Source organism: Lonchura striata, chromosome 2, assembly GCF_050655825.1.
Source record: "Lonchura striata isolate lonStrDom1 chromosome 2, ASM5065582v1, whole genome shotgun sequence".
Classification (NCBI taxonomy): Eukaryota; Metazoa; Chordata; class Aves; order Passeriformes; family Estrildidae; genus Lonchura; species Lonchura striata.
This window is the reverse complement of record NC_140704.1, coordinates 17,490,148-17,513,100: the sequence shown is the minus strand read 5'-3', so window position 1 is coordinate 17,513,100 and position 22,953 is coordinate 17,490,148. Positions and strand designations below refer to the sequence as shown.

Here is a 22,953-nt window from a genome sequence, read left to right as displayed (position 1 = left end):
TCTGCAAAATAAAGGACAGCCTTTCCTCAGTCTGTCTGTATTGCTTTCCTTATTTGGGGTGTCTTTCCCTTCAAACCAATTATAAGTGCATAATACTGCTGTTTCTTCACAAGCAATTATCCTTTTAACACTACAAAATAATCCCACAGTATAGTTTATGGCTTGTGACCAAACTTTTCTAGCTGTCCAAGTGTTGCTGTGGTGCTGTCACTGCTTTGAATATCCCTGGCAAGCACAGCAGTCATTCTCAAGTGGTACAAACATTTCAGCCAGGTACTGGGATAGCTGTTCAAGGCTGCCTTCCCAGACAAAGGCATGTGGCACTAAAAAAAGAACTGTGAAAAGTGTATGAAATTAGGATACAAGCTTTTATTTTCCCTCTGCTGTGTTTTCAATGTTTTGAAAGGATGGCTAAAGCACCTGACACCCTGCTTCTCTCACCTACAAGGTTTCAAATGGGGACATGGAGACAAGCACAGGAGGAGGCTGACTCAGCTGCCTTAGTCACATGGAGGGTACAGCCAGAGTAACTTTTGGAAGACTGAACCGAGGTAACACACACCTACATTAACTTATGTATCTACATTTCTCCATCCAATTTAAAGAGAAGAAGAATTTAGGATATCTTTCTCAGTACACTGACATTGCATTCATCTCAGATCTTTATATTTAGACTATGAGAGGTTTTGGAAAACTTTTAAAAGGTAAAAGAAAGAAACAGCATCTTCAAATATTATAGTTTTACAAAAGGGCAAGGAATCCTTCTGTCTCTTGTTATGCAACCCTGTAATGTTTTTCTTTTGAGACTCTCATTTTTAACTGAAACTGGAAATTAAAGTTTTCAAGCTAGCTAGAATTAATTACAGTTTGCATGTGAAACAAGTTTGATTACAATAGGGGGTTTCATTGCTATCTGAGAAAATCAAATTGCAAGATATGCAGAGAAGCTGGTTCAGCCTTTATCTTCTTCAGTATAAAGAAATATTAAAATATAGAATTGCAAATATTTGTATTTAAATAAATCTTATTCTTACCATAGATCAATAGTGATGACTCATGACTTAAGTACATCTCAAAGTTAAGCATTTTAATATACAAAACTGTGCATAAACGCAGTGTATAAACTGTGATGATTTCACACTTTCACAGATCAGAAAGTGTTCTGCAGCTGAGTATCACATACAGTTAGTATTGTATTTTGAGGGGAAATGTTGGAATTTTACATTATACAAATTTATTAATAACACTTTGAGGATGAACATAACATGGCCAAGAAATAAAACACTAATAGCAATCAATCAATCAATCAGTTTCCTACTTTGTTCAGCTCTAACTAGAAAAGTAAACCAGCTGATTCAATTGAAAAAATATCTTAATTACAGACCTCTGAGACTATTTTAATTCTATTTGTTAGGCAGAAATTACTAGATAGTCAGACTATATCTATGGCTTGCAACATGAAATCCTAATTTATATTCAGTTAACCAAGGTGTAGTAATTATTCTTCCTACCTTCTCTCCAGGAAAACACTTATGGATACTTTGGAATCAGACATAAATGAATAAAGTCTAAACCCTGATGGCTGAAAAGTCTATACGTCACTTTAAACAAAATTACTGTCCATGCTAATTTGTATTCAACAGGTGGGGAAAAGATGCTGGTATTAAGTGCACAAGAAGAAAAATTGAGATAAAAATGGAAGCCTGACCATAAACACAATGTCCAAGGAAAAGAATAAATTTTAGAGAACATCTCCTCTTATGTAACAGATGTTGCTGAACTGATTAAAAAACCCAAACATAGCTTTGTGGGTCATAGTGTGCAACCACAACTGAAAAAATACTTAGTGGCCTTTTAGTTAAAGGAGTGGAATCAACAATATTACCAAAACACAAAACAATAAATTCTCTGAGCACACCAAAGAGTGCCCAATAAGCTCAATATTAATCAGTCATATAACAGTACATGATTACCTGTTCCCCTAGTTACACTAATGATTTTCAGTCTGATTGTTAAAGTAATTGAAAGCTGATTTTTCAGGTGGAAGTGCTTCAAGCAAAGAATAATGTGGATGGCAGATGAGATACCTGGAGATGCTCAGATACATATATGTACAAAATTCAATATGATATTAGAAAAGAACACCCCCTTTATTCGCAGAATAATTCCACATGCAAATTCACTAATGAAATCTGTATGGTCATTTTTCACAATGTTAAAAATATGACAGGAGGAAACAGAATTTGAAGAAACATTCCAGTTCTCATAATATCTAGAAATCTGGTCTTTTCTTTTAAGCATGTAGATTTTAATAATCTGAGTCTTCCAATTAAACAATTTTAACACTGTCTGAATTATTTGTATATACAGTTCTTCATATTTTCACACTAATTTCACACAAACTCATTCACAATAAAACCTAAATTTTTATTGTTGATGCTGAAAGCTGATAATTGTGAATTATCCAAGGTGAAGACTGTAATTTTTTAAGAAGAGAAGAAAAAAAAAGAAATAACCTAATGAATATCTTGGACTAAGCCTAAGTCTAAGCATGTCAGCCTATGCAATGCATCATTACTACTAATAGCAATCAGAAGCGTTAAGAAAAACTTTACCACTCTTATCAAACAAAAAGGGATTAAATTCTTCAGCAACTTCTTCTATGGTCTGTAAGGGTATGCATTGTTCTCTAAAACAGAAGAAATTTACTCTGAGGGAAAGCTTTTCAACAGAACTCTTTTAAAATACAAGTTAAAGGACTAGAGATGAGCTAAGGCATTTCTCTAGGAATCACCATAATTCTCTGACCTTTTTCATTCCCTTAACATCATGCATGGATTTTATCCAAATAACCACAGCTTATCAGCTACAGAATACATACATATGGTATGTTTAGATTATCAGATAAATTCATATTTTTAAAAAGCTTTTATGGGATGTGCAAAATATGCTGAAGCAGGAAAACAACTGTGCAATGAAATAAGCATTCTTAATGTTTCTTTATTAGTTTATAGGAATCTGCAGCTAGTAACAATCTGTGTCTCACAGTTCAGAGCAAAGCTACTGATACACAGCTACTTACTTTGCATTGGTTTCCCTCAGGAAGTTGTTAAGAACAGTTATATTTAATACAGGATTAAACTTTTCACAGCTAATACAGTACATAAAATTCACAAACTTCTTCAAACATGATCTACAAAGGAAGGAGTCTAGAGTCTACAACACTCATGCATTAACTGGTTTTCTGTGTTGTCTTGTATATTTTTCTTTTTTTCCATACAAGACTCCTTCAGCATTGCCAGACCTGTATTCTCTAAGATGGCAGATGGTTACAGAAATCTCTACTTAGACACATTACAAAATCAAATCATAACTGAATAATTGTCTGACTAACATTAAACTTTTGTGCTTAATGAGGATAAGTTAAGAAAATGAGCTCAGGAAAACACTGTTCATTTTTATACTTGTTTGTGTGCTACAGAAGAAAGGGATACCATGCAGAAATTCAAATCTGCCTGGCATTGTTTTGTCTTGATTAAAATTCAGCACATTAAACAGGTCAGATCTATGGCTACATGACATACCAGAACCATGATATCTTCCAATTTTGGATCAACAGTGTCTTGCAAAGGTTCATTTTGACCTTCATTCTAATTCAGCACATTCTGGGAGCTAAAAATTTGTTTGAGGAGTCAGTAATGAACTGCAGCACAACACAAAACTTCCAGTGAAACTTTTGAATTGTGGAATTAAGTCAAAATAATGCTTTCAATTTCGCAGCAGCATATCTGACCAAGACTAAAAGCATGATGAAGTCAGTAAAATCTTGTAAAATAATTTTCATGCACAGAATGGCACTTTTGAACTACCTTATGCAACACAGCAAAGTAGGCGAAATTATTGCAATTGCAATAGGTGGAATGAAGAACTGAGCAAAGAAAAGATGTGTTCACAATGAGACCTGAGGCAGACAAGTTATTAGTCAAAAGGCATCTTAGGTGGTAATTTTAATATGTAATAAAGGTAGTAACTGTAAAAGTCCTATGTTTCACATTTGAGATAAGACCTCTCACATCTGTAAATATTCATTAGCATCTCTAGAGTAAACCCCTTATTATACTGAGTTGAAAGACATACAAGCTAGTTGAATCACTTTTCTGGGAGATGCTTGAAGGAGTGTAGTCAAATTTTTGCTTCACATAAATATTCAGGTGTTGATGTTATTGCTTCAGACTCTGTATTTTCTTTTGCCATGATCGTTGATAACACATATGTGCTGAAAAAACCAGAACAGATTGCAGAAGTATGGTTGAATGCATTATAAATTATTAATTAATTGTTCAGAAATACTTAGGTTTGGCCAGCCTAGTGATCTTACACTCTTTCATTTCCAGACATCTGGAAGTGAATTCTGATTTCACTTTCTAGCTATAGCAAGTTTTCCCACTTGGAATTCCCAGCTATGAGGTGCACCCCTGGAAGTACCACAAGAAGCAAAGGAAAGGTTTGCACCTTTTTTCCATCCTCAGTTCTCTGAGAAAAGGGACAGGTAACATAATATTCAGACAACCCATCTGACCTGTGCCTGTGTTTCACTTTTGCTGCTGTCTCTGCACCTACTGGCAATGGTGGACCTGAGAAAACCTAGGCTCATAAAAGATGGAAATTTAGGGAACTCTTAGAGGGAGGGAACTGATCACAGTGCTGAGCAAGAACTCCTTTGGATTATTTGAGGCTTTTCAGGGAGTTTTGTACTCATTGAAAGGATCCCAAATCCCAACCATGTCAAAGACACACTTCCACAGGGCCCCAAAGAGGAGAAAAATTGTGGGATATTTATGAGAATATGGAAAAAGTAGACCAGTGATTTTTTAAACTTTTTTTTTTATAAGAAACTTACGTTTAAATCTCTGAAGTGCTCATTGTAGTCTAAGGCATAACCTACCACAAATAAATCTGGAATTTCAAATCCATAATCTGTATTGAGACAAATAACAAACACCATCAATATCAGATCAGTGGCAGTTGTAAGCCCTTAATTTCATGCATAGTTCTCAACAAGCAAACTCTACTTATATGTAGTCAGTTGGGATATGTTACTTTTGAATCTGAGACATCGTGGTCACCAGTAGCACCATAACCAGTTTCCAGTCACAGAGTACTTGTGAAAGGGATGTGAATAGCAAGAGGAGAGGAGAGGAGAGGAGAGGATAATTTTGTATAAAATTATCACTGGTACATTGTGGAAGGAAGCCAAAATCAGAGCTGGAACATTCTGATTGCATTTGGAAGTTCCATTGGTATATATGTGTGAAGATTATTGTCCTGTGTCACAGTAATGATGGAAAAATGTGGAATATTAAATCAGAAGTAACTTTCAGATATATATATTTTCTGCTAAGAATAGCAAATCTAGCTCGTATTTTGTGCTATCAAAACTTGTCAAATGCTTCTTAAATTAAAGCCCCAACCTTATGAAGATTCAAGCACATGCTTAACAAAGTAAATGCATGCAGTGCACCTCAATTATACAACTCACACACCTGAAGCCAAGCACAGACATGCATCTTTTTGAGTGTGAAGGTCTCTGTAATATCAGCACTACATAAAATAAGTTAGACTATTTCCAAATTCTTCTCTAAATAACTAGAGGAAAACCCAATCTTACTGACACAAAAATAGGTCCACATAAAACATTCTACAGGTATCCAGGTAAGAAATTTATTCAGTTGTTTAAGATTGGAGGTTATTTGTACTTTGGAATTGTAAATTTAGGTAAGTGAGGAAATGCTACACCACTTTCAGTGATTTAAAAAAGAGATATCTGATGTTTTATAAAATTCATCACACTATGAATAAACAAGGATAAAATTTGTTTCATTCAAAAGTTTGTACATATAAATATAAAGTTACCCTTCATGAAGTAATTTTATTGCCTCTTTTATATGTTTAACATCAGTGAATCCAGTCATATATATGCCTTAATTTACTGGATTAAGTTCTAAATGTTAAAAAATAACGCTCCACTGTGTAAAAAGTTGTACAACAAAATGTTTGGATCATAGTTTAGATAAAAGGGCTAAAACCTCAGAGCCATGCCCAACATTTAAGTAACTTTTACTTGATAAATTTTCCCTCTCTCCCACATCCCACTTCAAATCAAAACTCTTCATGCTGCCTCCTGGTACTCACCTGCCTACACTCCTTCTACCCTCCTCCCCAGTTCAGTTGACCAGAGACTTCTTCAGTAGCAAATACTGGTTGATCTCTTCTAGATGGGTCTATTCTTTTCATATTTAGCCACATACCTGTTATTACATCATTTATTCTAAATAAGTCTAAAATGACAATTGCTTGGTATAGCTCCATTTACAGCTTCATCATAACACAGTATAAGGACCAATAATTTAGAGAGAAGTGGTGCTGGTGTGGTGCAAACTGAGCAGCAGGAGAAAGTTTAAAAAGCCCAATTTATCTTCTGCTTTTTAGGGACAGGGATTTAATTACAATATCAGTGTTTTTTCTTTGGACAACTAACTTTAAAAAAAACAGAAGTGCTTTTCTGAATAAAAGAATGTAAAACTTGTTAATGTTTAGTCAAAATAAAACACCTTTCTTGCTCAGATGGAATCCTGCAGCTCCTCCAGAGAGATGCAATGAGGAAGGAAAAAAAATAAATGGATATTCTCTTCAATATTGTTTGTCAGAGACAGAAGATAAAACACTCACCTTTCATTGATAAAATTAAACCCTTTCAAAATTTCCCAATAAAGTTCATATTCTGCAGAAAATCTAAGTAGGGTGGGCTTTCCAAACTACATTTATACAAATCCTTCCATTGCATCCCATAGACCCACTGACAACTGGTATTTTACAATGCTTCTAACAGTCCATAGAATGGGATGAAAGGCAAATGACAAAGTAGTGGTAACTTCTACTATCAAGTAGAGATTTTCAGAACACTTACAATCTGGTCTGTACCCATCAGGCCGAGATGTTCTTTTCACCAACAAGCTGTAAATAAAATAAAATAAACCCCATTTAAATCTAGATATGTAATGGAATAACACACATAAAATGATTCCCTTTATCAAAATCTTCTGAGCCATGTGAGTCCCTGTTCTTGTTCTGTTTCTCTTCCTGACAACATCCTGACTGCAGGGAAGAGCTGGGTGTATTCCCCTCCCAAGTCCATCAGTGCCAGTCTTTAAATGGCTGGAGGATCATCGCCAAGGCAGAACAATACAAAACATTTCCCCTCCTTTCCTTCACCCTGCCCTTAGTGACTCAGGCAGCTCCTCTGCACAGCTCTCCTTCATACTGCAGCATCAAATTAAAGCAGGATGTCTTAATGGGAATCTACTCTGGAAAATATCCCGGACTAGACTAATTACTTACTAAGTTTTGTGATTGTTTTACTCACCTTGCTACTTTAATCATTTTTGGCTTGTATTTTTCTATATTGTTAAGGAGAACCTTCATGGTCCTTCCAGTTCCAACAATATCCTTATAAAACAAGAAAAATAAAGTAAAACACAAAGGAAAGCTGAAAGGAGGAAATCTGGACAATGACTGAGAAGTTTCACATTCTTATTTTGTGGAGATGATTTATTTTTCCAGTGCATTGTAAGCCACATCCAAAAAAGGTTATAATTGAGCTTGCACTCTTTGAAGCAAGCACTTTCTATTCATAAAATTATCAGTTCAAGGACTGTCCACTTCCTCTTGAAAACAGCTATGTTGCAAGTACTCAGGATGTAACTTGGGACTGGAGACGACTCTACTTGGCACTGCAAGGATGCAGGGATTCAACTTCTCACATTATGCCTGAGACCACAATATGTCACCATGTCTCCACGTCAGGACTAATTCTGCCCTAGTTGTTGTATTAGCACAGTACAAATGTGATTTCTCCAGAGCTGCCATATCCAATGAGATCAGTAGATACCTGTCTAGAAAACTGACTGTGGAGAGCAGCTGTTGATCCTGAACTTTGGGATCAACAGCTTGTTGGATTAGCAACACCTTGTCTCTGCCCTCCAGCTATTTAATTAGCATTAATGAAATTTGCTGTGGACATTTTTAATTTCTGTTAAAGCAGCTGGAATGAGTAAATTGGAGCTCTTAGCAGCTATTCAGGTAACCAGTCATCTCTGTGACTGATAAGTTTTTTTCCATCCTTTGCTAAGAGAAGAAATTTCAACAGTATACAGTTCTTTGCACTGTCCAGCTTACTTCCCATACACACAAACTGGTTCTGAAATGCCAGGCAGATCCTGATGTGCTCCCTAGCTGTCTCAGTTGCTTATTCAATATTTTCAAAGAGAATCACCTATCTTAATTATGTAATCATGTCACCAGTGAGGTGACATGTTCTTTCCCTCTACAACTGAACACTGCTTATATCAGAACACAGACTTATATCAGCAACAGCTCTGTGATGGGCTGTCCCCTGGGGACACTGCTGGATGGAGAGCTGGATGCAGGAGCTGGGGGCCTTGAGGGAATGATTGACACTCCCAGCCAGACTGTGAACAACTTTGGGGCTGTAAATCATATGCAGGGCCACTATTTCAAAGTCATGCATCTGAGAAATGCAGGGCATCACTGCAATTGATTCACTGTCCTCCAAGGAATAGAACAACTTGAAGAACAGGAGTTGATGAAATTGTAGAAAGAACAAATCAAATGAGGCAGAAACAAAGACTCCTGGGTATCACAAGGCAGAGCACCAGTCAAAGTGACAGCAATATAGTTTGATCTGTCAAGCAATTGCAAAAAGATGGAGAGGCCACTAAGCAAATAAACCCCTCTCCCTCTTCACCACCTCCCAGCAAGAGAAGTGTAAACACAGACAGGATTTAGAAAAAGAACAGCCAATCATGATTTGGCTGTGTGACTTTATCTACATACAATATGACATAAGCACCCAGCTTACCTCCACAATTAGAACATTCTGGAAGAAACAAGCAAAAAGGAATACAATTACTTGATATTCACATAGTAAAAGAAACAAATGTTTTATAAAGGGAAATTAAGATAGGTCCATGTGCATATGTACAACACAGTAGGACACAAGGAGTTTCCGGTTTCATTTCTGTGCCCTGAAAAAGAACCAGCCATAAGAGCAAGCCCTGCAGTCAGGGACCAAAAATTAATTCCGCTCTGTCTAGATTATCCTCTTTGTCCAAGAATGGATGTAGCTTTGGAAAATAAAATTAGATGGAAGAAATCCAAATAGGATGAGCTTCACTTCATTCCAGCATCTCTAGCTGTGTACTGCAGTGTACCCTACAGTTCACTAAAATAACACTTCCAATGTCAGTATAAGAATACAGCAATAATATTCTTTCTCTGAAATAAATGCTCTTCCTCCCTCCATCCACACTTGAGCAACTTCACAGTAAAGGATTAGAGGCCAAGCTGTAACACCCACCCTCATACTGCAAAGCACCCTCTTTCTCTTCAGATACTGCTGCTGAAATCAGTATTATTTGAAGAGAAGGGGAGTGGCCCAGCCAAGAGCAGTGATGTCAAGTTTTATGACAGTTCACTACACAGGCTGAATTTTTTTGCTGAAATGGTTCATCACTGGTCCAGGAATTACAATGTCTAAGCAGACTTCAGTTCTTTTACTAAAAGCAATAATAAGATGTAATGTTCTTATTAGACAAAATACAAATCTGTTTATTAGTAGGCATGATTAAAAGGATGAACTCTTACAATATTGCATTAAGATCTACTTTCTGAAGTGAAACCCACAGTAGCAAGAGGAAAGTTATTTCACAAATACCTTTATCCATCTATCAGTGTATACACCTTATATGGATGTGGATGCTGTGTGTCCTGCAAAATCTCGAGACCACACAGTTTCATATCTATGCAGTATCCACCAGCCTAGTTTACATTCCACTTCCTTTCTATCAGGCTTGTTGGCTTTTGCTGCATACATAACATGGAGACTGTTTAACTTCTTTTCCAAAACAGAAACCCAAAGCTGAGAGTTGTAAGAGAGACTCAAACACATGGAGAAGGAGTGTGTGAAAGGAGCATGCTCACAACCAGCACACCTTTAATAGCTTCATTAACTGATATGTAAATAATTTTTAATTTTCAAACCAGAAATTATTAATATAGATTATCCATATTTATATTCATACTGCAGCTCTTCCTAATACTCACAGTGCTTGGCTGGGAAACATGGCATAGTTCATGCATTAAGCACTGCAGGAACATGTTACCACACACTGTATTATACCTGGATGCTTCTGAAATGGCAAAACACTTGGTAAAGGTGTGGAGGAACTCCCAGCAGCAGTTGAGCAAATGTCAGCAATGGAGATACCACTCAAGAAAGCCACTAATTTAGACTGAGCTCTGGTGGAATGTATATTAATCTTGGAGGGAGGCTCCTTTTTGGTGTTTTCATAACAGGTTTCACTGGTGGTTATCCTGCTTGGCACTCCTGACTTTCAACCTCTCAGCTGCTGACACAAACAACTTTGGATCTCAAACACCTAGTTCTGTGAACGTTAAAACTTAAAGGCCTCTTAACAACAAAAATCTGAAGATACCCCGCCTCTAGAAACTTCTCCCTTCAAGAAAAAATGGAAGTATGAAGAACCAAAACCATGTTCAGGAGAAGCTTATGACAGGTGTATAGGAACACATTTTTTTGAAGGAAACCATTTGGATACAAAACCAATTTGGTTCTCATCTGACTTCCTGTATGAAATCATAAGTGGGAAAAACACTTCTGAGGACTAGTTCAGGACACCTGGGTGTGAGGCATAAGGAAATTACTTGATTCAGTCCATGGACACCTGAAGATAATGTGCAGGAGTAATGGCTTAACCACCCCAAAGAAATTGTGCAGCTGGTGATATATGTAAATATTGATGTGTTTATACACACACACACACATGTATATATATATGATATAGGGAAAGAGCAAAAGAGTTGACAAGGAAAGAACCTCACCAGAACTAAAAATGGAAATGAACCCTTTAGTACCAGGCCCAATGAGAGTAACCATGACCAAACACAGCCCATGGATCTCAAGGCAGGTCCATAGCCTTGAGACAGGTTCAACAAAGTCAGTCTGTGAGTCAGGGTCTGGCTCAATGTTTGCAGTAATGAACAGGTCTGGCTGCAGCTGAGCTGAAGGTCGGTACCCACGCAGCACAGACCAGGGACTAAGAGCCCAGGGCTGAGCTGGTGTCCCTGTGCCCACAGGTGTGAGTAGAGACCCCCAGGGACACAGGTCATGGCCATTAGCATCTAGTAGTGCATCTCCTAGTGCACTGTGACAGATTGAGAGAAAAGCAAAGTCCTGGGACATTTAATTGACAGAGAAATAAGTTTCTTTGCTACCACAGTTGCTTCAGCTGGTCTGTCATGATCGGCAGTAGGGATTTTCTTGCTTGCTCACATGTGGGAATCACAAAGTTGGACAGAATGAGGGGACAGCAGCCTCCCTGGCCATGGAATTTGAGTTAAACAATAGGGAGGAGTAGACTTTACTATTTAACTTGTGAGAAAAAATAATCATAGACATAATAGAAAATGGGTGTAAAGAGACCATCAAAGATCATATTCTGTTGGGCTACAGTAGAAATGTTAAACTATCTTTCACAGATACCTGATTTACCTCTTCTAGAACATGACCAGTACTTCAGAATCTCCCCAGGGAATGTGTCTCAACACCTCATTATCTAAGAGCAAAAATACAATAAGAAAACTTATCTTGATATTTAGCCTGAACTTATTTTGAATAGAATGTGGAAAAAGCTTTGTTTTCTTCTCTTTTCTCTTCTATATTTGAAAGTCATATTTCCTCAGTTTCTTCTTCTTCAGATTGAACAAACTATTTATTTAATGTTTTCTCACAAGTTGTATTTCTTAGCTTTCTGATCACTCTTGTTCTCCTCTGGAATTGGTCCAGTTGGTCAGAATCCTTCTCCAGTTGTGGTGTTCCAAATCAGAAAGAAGTCTTTTCCAGTGTAAAGAGGAATAAAAGAACCACTTTGTATGCTTTATAAATAATCCTCTTTTCTATGTATCCTAGTACAACAGTTACATCCTTTATAAAAATATACTGGTGTCTCATGTGCAACTTGTGATCCACCTATTGTCTCCAGGACTGCTGCTGAGTCAATCCTCCCTCACTTGCATTTATGCAAAAGATTACTTCTATATAAACACAGAAGTTGGTATTCGTCTTTATTGTCATTACATGTCATTTTTTGAACAAAATTCTTAAAATAATTTCTTAAGATCATAATATCTTGTAGTATTTTTCCAGGTAGTATGAGTACCATTAAATGCTAATTTCATCTTTTCAATCATGAATTAAATTTTGTACAGTCCCTGGAGAGCATGCTTTAATGCATCTTGTCTGACAGTGAAGCATAATTAACTGTTTCTTGAGAACAGCTTTCCAACCAGTTACACATCAGCCTAATAGAAATGTAATTTTGTCTGTGTTTCCTTATCACAAATGACTCATATGAAGGAAAGAGGATTAACGTGGATCCAGACATGCCTGAAAGGTTTGTCTGGCTATAGGAGTGATAGTCACCTGCATATGACTTCAGTTGAAGCACAAGATCTCATACTTATTGACTAACTTGACAAGGAAGGATTTTGGTGGATGCTGTCTCTCATCCACAGAGTCAAGGAGTCCAACTGTTGCAAATCACACACATTGGGGAAGTCCCTATAAGATGTCTAGACCAGAAAACACATGTGCTGTTTTGTATTACACCCATTCTTATTATTTCCAAAACACTGATGAGGATTTTCTATACTATGGGGAAATCCTGTAGGTAAGGCCTTTGCCACTATAAAATATTTAGATATGAAAGCATTTTGTAACTATAAGTAAGCAGGCATCCTAATTGTTCAGAGAGATACTTTAATCTCTATTATCTTTATGCAGGGTTACTGTGCCTAAAGTCTCCATACTTTTCAGTCATAAACTGCTGCTTACGACCAAAGGCATTCAGAGTGGTTTGCCATCCTCTGGTACACAAACCCTCCCCTATAAAATACTGTGCTGGGAAACTGTGTTGCTGCCTATCCCCTGCCTTTTTTCTGCTGAAGCAGTTTACAGATAGAAGATTTCAGAAAAGGGATGGGATAGCAGAGTAGTAGAGGAACAAACTGCAAACTGACAAGAAATGGTTTGATATACAATGTCCAAGACTAGACAGAAGTGATGTCCAACTAAAACTGGTTGAAATAGATCAGCTTATCCTTGATCAGATAGCAGAGGATGAAAGAAGAATGCAATGGATACAACAAATTAGTATATTATCAGTAATGTCAACATCAACCTAAAGGCACAGCTGGCTGTGCCCAGCATCTCTTGTGAAAGGTTACTTATGTGGAAGAGCTTATTCAGCTTCACTGTGAAGTGCCCATGTAAGCCAGTGTGCAGGAGACTGGTAAAACTCATCAGCTTGTGGTGCTGCAACAATCACTGATAGCTGGACAAAGGACTAAAGGACACTGAAGAAAAGATCCTTCTCAAGTATGTGTGTTTGAAGCTCCTGTACCACATAGATCAAGAATGTTTTGTCCTTTCAGATATATTTGAGGCAATTACTAAGAAGGAAACCACATGAAAAGTAATCCAGCCTTCTGGATTCTGTCTACTTTTGAAACTCAGAGAACAGGATATAGAAATATTTACTGCATGTTGACTAGACTAAAGATGGCTTAATTTCTGAGCAGAGCCATCTTCACCAAGACAATCTCTGAAGTACATCCAGAAATCTAATAATGGTGGTAATATATCTTAGCATGAGACAGAGTACACTCAGTTTTTTAAAATATGTCCTAGAAAGATTTCATACACAGTCCAAATAAAAAGGGATGCTGGCTTCAGGGAATGAAACACCTTTCTATTGAGTCATTGCAAAAGAATCAACATTGCAAAAGAATCAGCTTCCATTACTGATAGATCAGAGGGATGGCTGGGAGTGGATAGATTTGGATGACTGTGATTCATTCTGTGTTTACAGTTTTTTACCAGGTAGCTGGCAGAAGGTAGGCTGGTGCAACACAGAGTCAAGGAATATCTCAAGTTGGAAAGGAAACTCATAAGGACCAGCAAGTCCAACTCCTTGCTCTTTGCAGGACTACCTAAAATAAACCATATGACATTGACCAGGTACTTCTTGTAACTCTGTCAGGCTTCAGACCCTGACCACTTCCCTGGGGAGCCAGTTCCAGTGACTTGAACATGGTTTCAGTGAAAAACCTTTTCCAACTGTCCAATCTGAACTTCCCCTGATATGGCTTCATTCCATTTCCTCCTGTCCTGTTGCTGGTCACTAGAGAGCTGTGTGCACTGCCCATCTTGTGGAAGTTGTAGGCTGTGATGAGGGCACTCCTCAGCCTTCACTTCCCCAGGCTGAACAACACAAGTGACCTCAGGCACTCCTCAGAAGCCTTGAGCCCTTGCACCAACCTGGTTGTCCTGGACACACTCTGATAGTCAGGAGTCCTTGCATTGTGGCAGACACCAGCACTGAGGCTGCCCCAGAGCAGAGCAGAGCAGGACGATCCCTCCCTTGCCCAGCTGGCCATGCTGTGCCTGATGCCCCCCAGGACAGGGTTGTCCCTCCTGGCTGCCAGGGCACTGCTGGCTCAGGTTCAACTTGCCATGGACCAGGACCCCCAGGTCCCTTTAGATGGTGCTGCACTCCAGCCTCATTCCCCAGTCTCTGCATATAACAGGGTTTACTCTGTCCCAAGTGGAGAATCCTGTTAAATTTCATGATTGGTGATTGCCCAGCTCTCCAGCCTATGCAGGTTTCTCTGTAAGCTCTTCCACCTTTGAGGAAATCCACAGCCCCTTCTCTTTTTTGCATCACTGGCAAATTTTCTTAATATACATTCAATTAATGAGTCCAGATCTTTTACAAAAACATTAAAGAGCAGTGGCCCAAAAATTGTCCTCTGTGGTTTTGAATGCAAAGGGGTGCTGTGAAGTTTAAAATTCTCCAGTTCTGAGTGATCAGGGGACACACAACTTGCAACTCAGTACATGAACATTTGAACTCAGCAGAAATAACACTTGTGGTGTGAGCTGGATCTCTGCAAAAATAGAATTTGCACTTCCATATTCATTTCCAGACAGTAGTAAAAATGGCCCATAACAACATGTCTTGGGTCATCTGGAAAAAGGAGATTGACAATACTAGTACTATGTAAAATAAAGAAGAAATGTCTAATCCCCAGGTAGCATGTGAATTTGTCTCTCATGCTAAAGAGAATTATCTGTGAATGTTATTTTTTTTAATAATGAGCAGAAAACATGCAAAAATTGAAAATCTGTCATTTACTGCTTTTTAAAGCCACACACATTTATACACTCCAAGAAAGTATGTTCTTTTTACAGTACATTTTTAAAAATCCTGACTTACAGTGAGATGAAAACTACTCCAGCACTGAGTCAATATATTTCTATTGTTTACCTTCCCACAGGTCAGTAATAAATGGAGCAATGTCAGCTAACAAGACCAAGCAGAGTAATGAAAGCATGTCTGCCTCCTGCCTGACAGTAGTAAGTGCTATGGAAATTATTTTTCATCTTCCTGGAAAAGAATAACAATTTTTTTCTAGACTTGGATTTTATGTTCCATTTGGAAGACTGTTTTCAAAGGAAAATTGCTATGAAATAGTAGTACTTTGAAGTTAGCTTGGAGTAAGACTTTGAGGAAAACTGTGTCTTTGAATTAATATAAAATGTGAAATTTTAACAAGGTAAAAATTCTAAGTTGCACATTTAGAAAGGGGGAGTATTTCCCTGAAAGCTGAAACTATACTTTAATAATCAAATTAACAACTGCATTTAATGCAACACTACAGCTAAGGGGACAAACTCAGCTCTCACATATATAGCAAGAAAATCAGATAGGTACATAAAGAGGGTATTTTCTCCTTAAATGTTTCAGCATAAAATCAGTAGAATAGCATATACACATTTTTTTTCCTTTAATAGAAAGAAAATAACAGAAAGAACTTAAAACTGAGAAAAGAAAAATTGTTTGAGAACTGAAAAAAATACCTTAGAGTGAAGTAAAGTTTGTAGCAGGAAGTAATAGCTTTTATTTAATTAACAGCCCATTTCCCAGTGGGGGAACATTTTTCACAAAAGAACTTTGACCTTTCAGCCCACAGCCTCAGAGAGACCACAAAATACTTTCAACAGCTGAGCCTGGGAACAAAAATTCAGAACTGCTGTACGCACTTGAAATCATGGACTGAATAAAATAGTGGCTTTACAGCACATTATAATCCTCCTCTGCAGCTGCCCTTCAACTCATTTATCAGTGTTCCACAGCTGATAATTTCCTCTCTTATTTTAGCTCAGAGGAATTCTTAACATTTTTATCTGCCCCTCTGGTCACAGGGCAGGTGATTATGTAGGGCAATCGCTTCTCTTATCCCAAATTGTCTGATTACCAAATTAGGTTAAAATTAAAAGTTTCTCTCAATCTGTAATTAGCTTGACGTTTGCTGATTCTATTCAGACCAACAGAAGGATCTGCATGCTTGAAATTTCATTTCTTCCAACTATATCAGTTGCCTACTAATAATTTCATGCTGTTAATTCCACCTTCAAATCTTGTCTCATTTACATCCTACAGTATGCCAGTACTGTACAGCAGGCTTCCAATGGATTAGTTTATCTAAAAGAAGCTTAAGTAATGACTGTGTGATAGGCAAATATGCAACCATATGGCAATATAAATTTGACAATGGCAAACAGCTTAATCCAGTAGGCAAAGGTATTAAAAAAGGCCACAGTAAAAGACAAAAAATGGTTCACATTCAAAAACGAAAATTAGGTTCACCATTTTAGCAATTATGACAGTTGACTTGGTAAAACATGCCTGATATATAGAGGCTTCTCTACCAAGTCTCTAAATCAAAATTTTTAGTAGTTTAAAATATACACTGTAGGTACAGTGAAGAAATTATCATTTGGGACCCTTCATTTTAATCACCCAGAAGATGCTTTTGGGCCTTAAGATAAAGGAATCTCTAAACACAGCCCTGTTTGTGATCAGGCCAATTAACTGTTCTGGGAAGGAAAAAACAAAGGGAAAAAAAATGAGTCTGAATGTGAGAATATTGCGCATAATTTGAACTGATGGAAATACTTTTATCTTCAAATCCCCATTGATATCCTGAGTTCCTTGCTGTCTTTTTCTTGGATAGAACTATTCTTAAACTACTTGGGAGTATTGTAACATATTGTTAGTTATACCAGCTTGCAAAGTATGCATGAATACACAGTGTCAAGAAAAGGTGAGTTCTTTTACTTGCCAGTTCTATGAGTGAAAGCATATTTGAAAAAAAAAAAAAAAACAAAAAACAAAAAACAAAAACAACCAAAACTCCTACCACCTTCCCCCCAAAAAATCTCTTTTTTGTCAATCTCTACTTCTTTTTTTTGTTTTGTTTTATGAGGGTAAGAGGATTAAAAGCAACAATATAGTGTATTTTCTTTCTTTTTAGATAAATTTCCATTCAGTAGTCTGCCTTTTATACACCTTTTCATGTGTACTCCACATCATCAGAATTACATAAATTGATAATGTGATTCTTCAAACTGAATTCTTAATGGAGTATCAGTTTACTCATCATACATGTAGTACCTGCTTTCTTAGCATTGTATTTGGGGAACCTCACCCACCAGTGGTTAAACAAGATGTTTTATGACAGTGCCATAGAGTTGAAGAATCACCATCAAATAAAAATTAATTAAAATCACCATTTTTAAATTAAAAAGAATCACCATAAAATAAAAATTAAATGAAAATGCATCAGGTTTCAGTGAAGAGGTTCAAAGGAAGCTACAAGCACTCCTGTGAGAAGTGAAATAATTTTATGTTATGCACACAGGCATGAAATCCACAGATATTAACCCTTCATCACAATGTCAGAAAATAATGTGCAAGACTTCTGTAAAATGAGAAATATAGCTAGGCACTTTCTACAGGTTTCTAGAAAAAGCCATATATGTCTGATTTTCAACTTTTCTGCTGGGCTCATCCACATCTTATGGCATACTTGGAAGGACAGATATGACACCTCAGAACTGTTATTTTTTTCAGACACTTGGTTTCATCAGTAGCAGCTGCTGATGGGAGCAAACTGGTGAATGTATTAAAAGCCCATGAATACAAACTCCAGCTATCTAAATTGTATAAAACAAGTTCAGAATCTCCAAGAGGTAAGAGAGTGGGGGACATAATGGAGGACCTGATGCTTTGGTCTTAGACAGCATTGTGTCAAATGCTGCGCACACTCATGTTCCACTTGCAGCCATCTTCACAGCATCCTTCTGTTGTGTATAAAAAGTAGAACAAACTACCATAATTAATCTAAAGGTAATTCAGGAATGACTCATGTCTCCATTTTCTCACTTGCATGAAGTACAGTCTTCTGGTCATCTGGAAATGGAGGAGGATTTTCTGGACATAGGTGAAATAGGATTACCAACAGGTAAGATGTAGAAGCAAGATGAGCAGAGCCCATGTGAAAAATGGGATAGGAAGGCTGTAAAGATTTTTTTTATACTTTCCTTCCTCCAAAACAACAAGAACAACAAAAGAAAATAATGATCAACAGTAGAAGAGAATATCTGAGAAAGAAATGCAAAGAAAGGTAATTGACTTTGGAGAAAGAAAAAATAGTGTCTTTTGCTTTGGAAAAAACAGTTAAGAATGGCAACTGTCAGAAGAATAGACAGTATCAAATCTAATAAAGAAAAAATTTAGAACAACAGAAGTGACTAAACTTGGCAGTTAAGCAGAGATACTGAAGATGTGCAATACTTCAAGACATATAAAATTGACCTTTGAAAAGAAGAAAAAGGCAAGGCTGCATGTCTGACAGGAATAAAGTAAGATGTTGAGGTGAGTGGGGGACATGACAATTGCCAAAGTGTACAGTGAATTTTGTATGGCTTTATTGTCATATAAATTGTCTCTCATGTACATAATGTTCTAAAGAGAATGGCATTATTGTTTCTGCAAATTTATGGGCATTACTCTAGAAAGGAATGCATATAGGGGAAGAAATCACAACATTAGTCAAGACAGTGAATACTAATGGAGAGAATAATAAGTATGGAACCAATATAATTCTGAGAAACAAACTTGAATTTGTGAGGATAATATGTATATTGATCTAGAGAATAAAACATTGTGTTAGACAGCTGCCACATGTATGATTTATTAAATACTGCCATGTTAACATATTTAGGAGCATGACAGAGAAACAGCTCTCAGAGCTGTTGCTGGAGCCTATGAGATGCATAGAAAATGGTTCAATCAAATAGGAATGAAATGAGAAGCATAAGAGAAGAAAGTGAGAATGCTTTATGTTCCTGGAACATCTTCCCAAATGACAAACTGAGCAAGAAAATGGCAGATAGTGGTTAAATTGATTTAGGCAAACCACATAAAGGAAGTTTGGAAATTTTATAGCCCAAATCCCAAAACCTGAAGGAATTGAGAAGAGATACATGGAGGATATCTTCTTCTGAGTGAAACTTCTTTTTTGTATGAGCTGATCAGTTATTTTAGAAGACCATCAGAGTGAGGATGGAGTGCTCAAACTAACACAACAAAGTGCATATAAAGCACAAATACTCACTTTCCCTTTTTCTTGATGGCTATTTATGACCTTCTACACTTCACTGAAAATGACTAAACCACTGGCTGTCAACATGTACTTAATATGAACAAGGGGAATTCACACAAAACATAAGCATGGACAGAATTTTTGAAATTCACTGGCTCTACAATTGTATAGTACTAACTGTACAACTACTCTGTCTTAATTTGAAGTTATTATTAACTTAAAAACTAATAATGATTCTTTTTGTTCACTTTCTATGCTATACAGAAATAGGGACAATTTCAGTATATATGGATCTAAGTTTGACATCAAATATACAACTGTAATAAGTATTTAATTGCAAAAATATATAAACTTTAAATCTATTATTTTATCTAACATGTCTCATTTACAAGGAGAGAAGTCAAAGTGGTATAGGAGCTTTTTGAAAGGTTACAGGACATATTTTACATATGGAGTGATATACAGAATGATTCCTGTCATTGGAGATTTTTGACTACAAAACCATCTCCTAAGCTTTTCAGACAAAATATAAATACTGTAATAAGTATTAAATTGCAAAAATATATAAACTTTAAATCTATTATTTTATCTAACATGTCTCATTTACAAGGAGAGAAGTCAAAGTGGTATAGGAGCTTTTTGAAAGGTTACAGGATATATTTTACATATGGAGCAATATACTGAATGATTCCTGTCATTGGAGATTTTTTTACTACAAAACCATCTCCTAAGCTTTTCAGACAAAATATATGTGCATACAAATATAAGAAATAAATGGCAGTGCTACTCACAGCTCTGGTACAGCTGAACCTACTGAAGTTTCTAGATGCTTTAAAATTTACTTTGCTCAAATGTCAAAAATACTTGAAAATATGTTAGGAATTTTTACAGTATTATACAGTATGGTTACAGTATTGAAACTAAGCAGGGTTGTATTATTTGTTCTTTCACCTCATCTCCATACATTTTCATTGCCATCTTGTTATTAAACAGATTTCTGAACAGTAATTTATTATCTCCCATTTTCAAAATGTTTACATGATACATTTTACCCAAGTGAGAATTTCAACTTTAAAGTAATTTAAAACTAACTATTTTACTATGAAATCAGATACTGAGAAACTTTATGTTCACTATTTACATGATTAAAGGAGAGATTTTAAAAGTATATTTTTTCTGGATAGAAATGCTTACAAAGCATTAGAGTGTTAAGATATATCAGGATTCATTCTTCAAGTATCTTAATTAATGACTTGTGCCATGGAAAACTTCATTCTTGCTTCAGTGACCTTCTTCACAGAAGAATAATTTCAAATGGGGGATGATTTTCTTCAGGCAACAATTTGGGCAATTTGGGTCTGTATGCCAACTCTCATAATATTTTTCTTTTTCGTGGTTTGGGTCATTATACATTTTTGCCAGGCTTATAATAATTTTGTAAACAAAAGTGTATTGTAGAGAAGTACAGAGGAGATATTATTTTGAAAGCTATTAACAGAGCTAAGAGCTATTCCTTAACAGCCTCTTTCTAATTAGCTTTTAAAATTTTTTGCTTTCTTCGAGCTTTCTCAGAAAAAAACCCCCAACTTTATTATATACCAGCATGTTCACTCAGTAATCTGTTTTTCCAATAGGCAGCAAACATGCCTTAGTTCTTCACTAAGATTATAGGCTAGCTGAGGTTCCAGGCATTATTACTTAATGAAAGGCAGTTCAATATCAAAATCTCAGAATATTTTCTCTGTAAGTTTCAAAACTGTTTACATTTATTGATACTTTTCAACTTTACAGAAACTTAATGGAACTTATGTTCCAAGCCCACACTTGTGCTTTTGAAAACACCTTCCATGATCAGTAAGTTAATGGGATTTTAACTTGGTATATTAATTTTTCAATATAATTACACCTTTCCTATTAAATACTCCAAGCAGGCAAAGGAAGAACACAGCTTGCTTGATAGCAAAGAACTTCAATTCTCTGAGTAAGTCTTCAACTAATTCACTCAGTGACACTGGATAACTACTGAACCAGCAGTTTTAAAAGCCAGCAGCTAAAGAGAGGTACTGAAAATACTTCAAGGAAAAGTTTTACATGGCCTGTAGGAGGCTCTGAATCAGCCCACAAATGGCTGATTAGTAAAATGTGCTGAATATTTGCACTAGCTGCTGAAGTCAACAACAGATGGAGGAGTTGGCATCTGTGGACATAAGGCCACTCCTTCACGTATCCAACTTTAGACATGCAAGCATGAGCATTTGAGCCTGAGCTTTGCATTCCAGCTTTTCAAACAGTAAAATAAGTCTTAAGGGAACCCTGTTCTCACGTGTTCTAGAGAAAATGCTATTATTCCTATTTCCTGACACATCAGCTGTGTCACAGACAGCCCCACATACAAACACCAGGCCCTTGGAGCTCTGCTCCCCTGGCAGTCCCAGCTTCCAGCACTGGGCTCCCCTCCTGAGCAGCAATTTCTTCCCACCCACCCAAGATCCCAGCAGCCTTGCCCAGCTATCTGAAACAATGCTGCTGCTCAGTCTTCTCCCCAGCTATCTCTCAGCCTCCCAACAGCCAAATTTTGTGTCCCATTCCATACCTGGGAACAGGAGAGCCATGCCACTGAGAAAAATATTACCAGGACTTCCATTGTAAGAAAACAATTTACTTATTTTTTGACAAGAGCAGGACTTCATAGGGTGAAATCTTCCTTCTCTCTCATACACATGTGGGCACAGATAAATACACAAAAGTCTTGCAAAAAATGTTTTGCTCAGTGAATTCAAATTATACTGGAAATATCATGTCTGGAAATAATACTAATATCTGCAACCATTAATCAAGGAAATTTGGGATTGGAAGATGGGGAAGGAGAGCTGGGCCTGGAAGTTTAGAAAGTGTTTGAACTACGTTCAGAAAGAGAAATGTTAAGTAAGATGCACTGCCAGTTCTGTCTGTGAGGTAGAGAAACATATGCAAAATCATCACAGAAAAACAGGTAACTCTAGTGTTTGAATATTAGAAAGTAGCAAATTAATTAATATTTCCCCAGAATATGATTAACCCTTTAGTGGTAATTTGGAAACAACACCCAGCAGGAGTATTTAGAAGTGCAAATTGAGTACATACATATCACTAAAATATTCTGAGTATAACAGCATTTTTTAAATTTCAGTTCTAGTTGCATCAAACCCTATTTAATATTAATGAAATATTTAAAGTTGTTTTCCTCTTCTTTTTCTTGTGTGCTATAGCACAACAAAACTGAGTTTGCTAGTACAACAAAAAAAT

General features: G+C 36.7%; 1 protein-coding gene across 7 annotated transcripts in view; it reads right to left on the bottom strand.

Annotated features, from left to right (window-relative positions):
* Positions 1-2,980: 2,980 nt before the first annotated feature.
* PRTFDC1 (phosphoribosyl transferase domain containing 1) overlaps positions 2,981-22,953 on the bottom strand; it is a 42,982-nt gene continuing 23,009 nt past the window's right edge. For 2 of the 7 annotated variants that reach the window (XM_031503810.3, XM_085573047.1), the window contains 4 exons: positions 7,424-7,506; positions 6,968-7,014; positions 4,901-4,977; positions 2,981-4,276 (listed from right to left, as the gene is read on the bottom strand). In XM_031503810.3, coding sequence (XP_031359670.3) covers positions 4,229-4,276; positions 4,901-4,977; positions 6,968-7,014; positions 7,424-7,506 — 255 coding nt within the window. In that variant the 3' untranslated portion in view covers positions 2,981-4,228. Of the gene's footprint in view, positions 4,277-4,900; positions 4,978-5,709; positions 6,642-6,967; positions 7,015-7,423; positions 7,507-8,938; positions 8,957-22,953 lie in introns of those variants that run through there. The other 5 variants (XR_014953217.1, XR_014953218.1, XM_021533122.4 and 2 more) reach the window with 5 other exon arrangements.